Source organism: Mytilus trossulus, chromosome 3, assembly GCF_036588685.1.
Source record: "Mytilus trossulus isolate FHL-02 chromosome 3, PNRI_Mtr1.1.1.hap1, whole genome shotgun sequence".
NCBI classification, from domain to species: domain Eukaryota; kingdom Metazoa; phylum Mollusca; class Bivalvia; order Mytilida; family Mytilidae; genus Mytilus; species Mytilus trossulus.
This window is the reverse complement of record NC_086375.1, coordinates 35,008,174-35,014,929: the sequence shown is the minus strand read 5'-3', so window position 1 is coordinate 35,014,929 and position 6,756 is coordinate 35,008,174. Positions and strand designations below refer to the sequence as shown.

Below are 6,756 nucleotides of genomic sequence, written 5' to 3'. Positions count from 1 at the left end.
CTGTACATCAGATTCCTGACTTAGGACATTGTTAGCATATGGTTTTCAAGATTGAATATGTCATGATGGAGCAAATAGAGCTTACTATACGTTATGAGTTTTGATCATAGTTGAAGGCCATACAGTGCCCTATTATAGCGTACATTTACGTGTTTGAGGCTAGATGTCTTGTTTGCAAGCATACCACATCTTCTTATTTCTACATCTTTTAGTATGTGAAAGATGGTGAGGTAAATGTCGAGTTCGTTATTCAGATAAATCACTTTTACAAAACTCCAAATACCATTCTGATTCAGAAAAAAGAATACAAAAACAGTGAACAAAATAAAAATAAAATGTAATATAATACACAAAAAAAACAATTTATCAAACTACAGATTTATCATTATCCTGTTGTTTGTAACAAGAAAAGATCCTGAAAAATGCACGAATGTTTGCTGAAAATGTGTTCTTCTTTCCAGCAATGGTAGTATCTATTCTATCAATGTTTTCCTTCTTGGTAACTATTGTTTGAAAATCTTTCTCTTTTGGATCTATTATTTTCTTTTCCCCTTTCTTTGCTTTTCTATTCTTCATAGCATTTTCTTCATCCACAGTGGATGACTCTTTCTTCTCAAAGTCCTTATTATTCCCTGTAACTTTCTTTGTTTTGCTTTTCTTCATATCGTTTTGTTTTTTCTTTACATTTAAAGATTGGTCTGGTTTCTTCTTTTCGTTCTTTATACATTCTTTCTCCCTCTTGTTTATGTCTGTAAAGGCAAGTGATACAATCTAATAAGGCCATGAAGTTTTATAATCATAATATAAAAATAAGGAGAATTGTTATAATGTTCAACGATGTATTAATTTTATGATTTAAATCAACGTACACTATTTTTTTCTATTGCATTCAACATATATTTCAGAATTTACTTGGTATCAACTATTTTATCCTGTTTTACTATATATATGCGTTAAGCGACTGGACTTATATCAAAATAAGTTTTTGGTGCTCTTTTTAGCGGTAATGAATTTATGAGGTTTATGACCCCTTCTGAAGACATTTTTGTACGAACTTTTCAAACTTCAATTGTATCAAACCTACGGATATAATGAATAATAGAGATAGGCCATTTTGTACATATTCCAAAGGGAAACTTGCTTGTTTTTTACTGTTTCATTGCATTTTATAGTTGAAGAGTACTTTGTGGCAAATAAATCAAGATTTTTTTTATAGAAAATCCACAGCCTATAATACAGAGATTTTTTTTCTCTTTTTCAATTAAATGCAACGAAACAGTAAAAAATAATGCTTTGCATCGAGTTTCCCTTTGGAATATGTACAAATTGAAGTTTGAAAAGTTCGTACAGAAATGGCTACAAAAGGGGTCATAAACCTTAACCCTTGTAAAAAATGTTGGCTAAATTAAAAATTTATAGATTTCGAGTTTGTACGATGTTTCATTCTTCATTGGCATGTGTTGGTTGAAATAAGAAAACATTAAAGAGAAGACCCCTTAAAGTGTACATTTTAGTAAAATGAATATGTACCTTTTTCCAACATCTTTAGGGTTTTTTTCTCTGCTTTTTCCAATTGCTTCCTCTTCTTTTCTTCCTTCTTGTGTTGTACTCTAACATTATTGCTGTACCTTGACATAATGTTGTCAACTGCTTTGAAATACAACTGCACGACTTTTTCTTCTTCTTTGGCTATTTTTATACTAATTTTCTCCTCTTTCTTCAATTTTCTTTTTTCCCTTTTTTTGTCCTTTTTTGTCTGTTTGCTAATAACTCCATGTAAATCAAAATTCTGCACTGTATCCTACAAAAAAATACCCATCGTTTATGTAGTCCTAGCTGTCATCCTTTTTTCATAATCATTCAGGAATTATATCAATAATATCATATCTCATAAAACATTTAAAAACACAACAGAAAACCCAGGAATTTCCAAAGCATTGGACAAAACCACAAACTACAGCAACCATCATCGCCTCCCTACTACGAACCAATAAACACGAAAAACGAACAAAACAACATATGACAAGGATAGTCAGACTGTGGTCATTAGGTTATACCAGTTTTACGTACTCATAAATCTCCTTATTATATCGTATATCAAATACAACAAGACTTTCACTGATTGGGGAAAAATCATTTATACTAATAAGACAAAAGTAAAAGATAACAGAATTTACTCACATATTGGACAGTACGTTTGATCACATTATCAATCAATCAACCAATCAATCAATCGTGTTAGATCCTACAGCAAAAAGTAACATTTTACCCTTTTCACACAACAGAGTGGCTATTCTCCCCTTCATGTTCAGTGGCAAATAGTTCGTACATATTCAGGACAAAGAAAGGCAATAAAAAAGATATCGTTCCACTGACCCATTAATATTTCATAGTATATCATGTAAGATTATTGCTGTCATCAGCATCTTCCCTATTAATATTTACCTTCAAAACATATCTGGCATCTTTCAGTGTTTTCTCTGTTGGTTCTATAAAATGAAAAAAAATAAACTTAGTTAACTGAAATATAAAGATGAAACATCAAATAATTCTTAATATCCAACTACTTCAAATTAATTGACTTTTATAAAAAAAAAAAAAAAAAAATAACACTCCTAATGCTCAGTTATGTTGTCACCGTGCAAGACAGTTATAACACCATATAGGAAAAACATAGAACTCCTTTTGTCATAAGATACTGTAAAAAATCCAAACATACTATCCACACTCATCTGTGTCCACACTTTACAATTTATGTTATTTACTGATGTTTATGAACGATCAAACTCTGTGATACTGTTCAGTTCATAGTAAGTAACATGAAACAAGGAACTTATAGTTATATCTGAAAGAACATATCATTATTTAACTAAAAGCAAAAACCTAAAAGAACTCAAGAAATACGACTCAATTATGAAGAAGATTTAAAAAGTATTTATACGTACTTGTGTCTAAGATATAGGAAATAAAATATATTTAAACTAAACCAAAAAAATGTTCAATAAGCAAAGTTGAATTCAAGTATAAAGAAGAAGTGACGTCATTACCGGCTGCTGTCATTAATGTCTTCTGCTGTTCTACTTCGTCTAGTTCTTCCCCTAAGTCTTTCAATATATCCTCTACACATTGAGTGTCGTCTGGAACTGTTAATTCATTGTCATCTGTTTCTATATTTTCTTCTGCAGTTGTGTTCTGATCTTTTAATTTATCTAAATGGAGAAACAGGCCTTTGTTAGGCTTGTATGATTTTTAATTTTAGTTTCTTGTGTATATTTCAGAGTTTAGTATGATGTCAATTATCACTGAACTAGTATACATTTTTGTTTAGGGGTCAGCTGAAGCACAACTCCGGTCGAGGGAGTTTCTCGCTGCATCGAAAACCCATTGATGGCTTTCGATTGTTGTCTGCTCTTCGGGTTGTTGTCTCTTTGACACATTACCCATTTCCATTCTCAATTTTATATATCACAATGATCTTGAACATTGGTGAGATGGTCGGCTATATTGTACATGATGAGACAACAATCTAACAGCTCAAATTAACAAGTGTCTGATAAATTTAAATGACCATTTGTATACACGCGAGGCGATGTTGACATTGACATTTGTAAGGCTTAGATTTAGAAACAAAGAGCCAGAATGACATTTTTTCCCCCTGAGAAATGACAAATTATTGTGATTTAAACATTTTACTCAGTTTTGCCTTCAAACAAACATATCTACAAACAATTTCGTTTTATACCCAATATCATCTTGAACGGTATATTTCACAAAACATAAGGTTATAATTTATCCATATGTTAAGGAGATACTAGTAGTGGTCAATAAATGTACAAAAGGATCATAAGAGACAACTTTTATTTGGATTTATACTTCAGAAGTGTAAGCTAAGACAGAGGAGGAAGACTATTTGACGGACATACCTAATTCCTTCATCAGTGCAGATTCCCTGTCTTCTGCTGCTCTGATATCAACCTCCACTATTTCCCATTGTTCAAGTGTGAACCTAAATGTCGCAACACTAATGATCGCTTCACACAAGACACCTGCTGCCTGATGTACCTTTTCTTCTTGGGACTCCATACTTATCCTGTTGATTGTTGAGATAAATGACAAAATTGAAAATGCATTGTGAAATTCGTTGTTACCCCTCCCCTATATCCCCTTTCAAAACTTCAGTCTACTTCGGCAACTATATATTATATTTGATTCATCTTAATGACTACTTATTGCAGTGGTGGATTCAGAGGGGGGCGTAGAGGGCGTACGCCCCCCCCCCCCCTTTGCTCGGATTTTTTTTTTTTTTGGTAAACATGATTAATCAGACTAGACTTCGTGAACTTTGCCATTTTCCGAGTATTTAATTTTTATACTATAATTCTTTACTTATAAAGATATTTTTCGCTGGTATTTACTGATTGTCAAATAAAGGCAACAGTAGTATACCGCTGTTCAAAACTCATAAATCCATGGACAAAAACAAAATCGGAGTAACAAACTAAAACCGAGGGAAACGCATTAAATATAAGAGGAGAACAACGACACAACACTGAAATTTAACACTCACAGAAACGGACCAAGCATCAGACAAGATCCCACGAGAATAACAAATACATGAATTTGGGATAGACAAGTACCGTGAAGTCGGCATGTGATTTGCTATGGTGGAGTTGACCAGTGCGTTAACAAAACGGCTCTCGGTCATTTTGAAATTCAAATTACAGTAATACACATTGCTTAGGCTGAGAATGTCATGACAATAAGGAAACCTTCAAAGCGACACAGGATTGAGCAAGAAAGTATTGACTTCTATGTCACTATTCCACCAAACAGAAAGTAATAGTAAATACTCTATAGACTATTACACTCTCATGAAAAAAAGTTCCACAATATTATTTACCAACGAAAACATGTTTAACCCCAACTACCCCAGCCTTTTTTATAAATAACAAAGTTGAATAATGATCCTCAGTCAGTATAAGCTCCAGAAAGATTTCAAGTCTCATGTACGAACCATTTGATTTGAGGAGGCAGTCAGATATTTGAGAGAAACAAAATTGACTCTGATTCTTGCCTTAAACAAAAATTCTTGTCCACGTTTTTGCTATTAAAAACGAAAATTTCCAACAAAATTATTAAACATGAAATGAACATAATGAATAAAAACGGGCGTATTTTGTGACCGGGGTTTGCATGTCTGACTGGAATGTCTGTTTCGCTTGACTTATACATATTGAATATTTTTTTTCAAGACAAGACTGTAACCTGCCTGCTGGGTGTGACCTTTATTTCTCTATTTGTCGACCGTCATTCACAACTTCGTTGTCATTTCAGACCCTTTCGCAGTCATTTCAGACACTTTCGTCGTCTTTGATGGATTTGGAACCCCTCACTTCGGTTCCCGAAGTTACGTTTGGTGAAACATATCAATCCAATATTTTGATTATTACTGCTTGTTTGTCTTTTGAACTCGTGTAAGTCGTATTGTAAATTTCATCGAATTCCCATGTCTATTTTTTACTGACAAGTATACATCAAATTTATCAGTACATAGCATTGGATCAATACTATAATTTTATGATAGACAATTAATAGGGAGAATACAGCATAAACAATGTCCAACCCTTACACTTTACAACAACTATAAAATATACATGCCCCAAGCCAGGAACCGTTTAAATAGTGTATAATACACTTATTCTATGTTTTTTAGCCCAAAAAAGTTCCCAAAATTTTTTCGCCTCGCTCCGCTCGGCGAAATTTAAAATGTTCGCCCCCCCTTTCCAAAATCCTGGATCCGCCCCTGACTTATTGTATTGTATGAATGAATGAACAGAAAAATCTAAGCTAACTCTTAAACGTTCATTTGGCCAATGCATTTAATCTAAGCTTGCTCAATTTCAACTTTTCAAATGGCGTCAAACCCTGAAAATGATTCTAGAATAAACGAAATTTAACATATCTAATTTGCCGAATTCTACCCGGCTAAGATAAAGAGAAGTTAATATTGACCCTGCATGCATTTTATCTCAGGTTACTGTATCAAAGAGCTCCAATTTTAAGGTCAATAGTACTTTTAGAATTAGCTGTCTAGGCAAACTAAATTTATCGCAAAATCTATGGAAGTATAGAGGATGATCAGCAAATTTAACATTCATTGATATGTCTTAATACTTTATTAGGAAATATAACAACGACCTTCTCATTAACGTAACGAACTCCGTTCCAGACAATGGAAAAGAAGACTTGCATTAACTTGAAGGTGATGAAGGCCTTAAAAAAGTTTTCTTTAACGATGATTTTTCCATTTTTGTCTCATTAGCTTTTTGAAATGGAAAGTGACTTGGTAAAAAAGTACATTAAAAAACTCACCACACTTCTCTTTTGATTTCCACTATCTTCTGAAAAGCTGCACGGGATTAATATTTAAAACTCTGAAAACTTATCCTTGTGAAATCTATTGCCGATACTTCGACAATAACGTTGTCAGCGGAGATGTTTGTTTATGACGTCGATGTGAATGGAATTAGCGCAAGCGCAACATTTTCTCGGATTCCTTCAATTTCGTACATTGTATTTTAATCATATCCCGCCTTATACAGTGACGGAGGTGTTTGTCCGTACGTATGTGTGTTCGTCCGTTCGTAGTTTTGATGCGATTTTTTATCCGTTTCCGCGCTTTAACTGATAAACGTAAATTTATGAGACTTTGACAAGAATGTACTGAAAATATTAACTTCTGCGCCTTTTATTTCA

The 6,756-nt window shown here is 33.2% G+C and overlaps 1 protein-coding gene across 1 annotated transcript; it reads right to left on the bottom strand.

The window, feature by feature from the left end:
* Positions 1-366: 366 nt before the first annotated feature.
* LOC134710716 (DNA ligase 1-like) lies at positions 367-6,495 on the bottom strand. Its single transcript, XM_063571107.1, has 6 exons — positions 6,373-6,495; positions 3,924-4,090; positions 3,048-3,209; positions 2,446-2,489; positions 1,531-1,801; positions 367-749 (listed from the first exon to the last, which is right to left on the bottom strand). Exons 2-6 carry the CDS (start codon positions 4,081-4,083, stop codon positions 367-369), a joined length of 1,020 nt encoding a protein of 339 aa, XP_063427177.1. The 5' UTR covers positions 4,084-4,090; positions 6,373-6,495.
* Between the last annotated feature and the right edge of the window lie 261 nt (positions 6,496-6,756).

Bases quoted from the DNA above. Each gene is read 5' to 3' on its own strand.
- LOC134710716 (XM_063571107.1), bottom strand. From the start codon at position 4,083: ATGGAGTCCCAAGAAGAAAAGGTACATCAGGCAGCAGGTGTCTTGTGT. The intron at 2,490-3,047 runs GTAATGACGTCA...TTCATTTTATAG, and splicing joins GACATTAATGACAGCAGCCG to AACCAACAGAGAAAACACTG. The intron at 1,802-2,445 runs GTAAATATTAAT...ATTTTTTTGTAG, and splicing joins ATGCCAGATATGTTTTGAAG to GATACAGTGCAGAATTTTGA.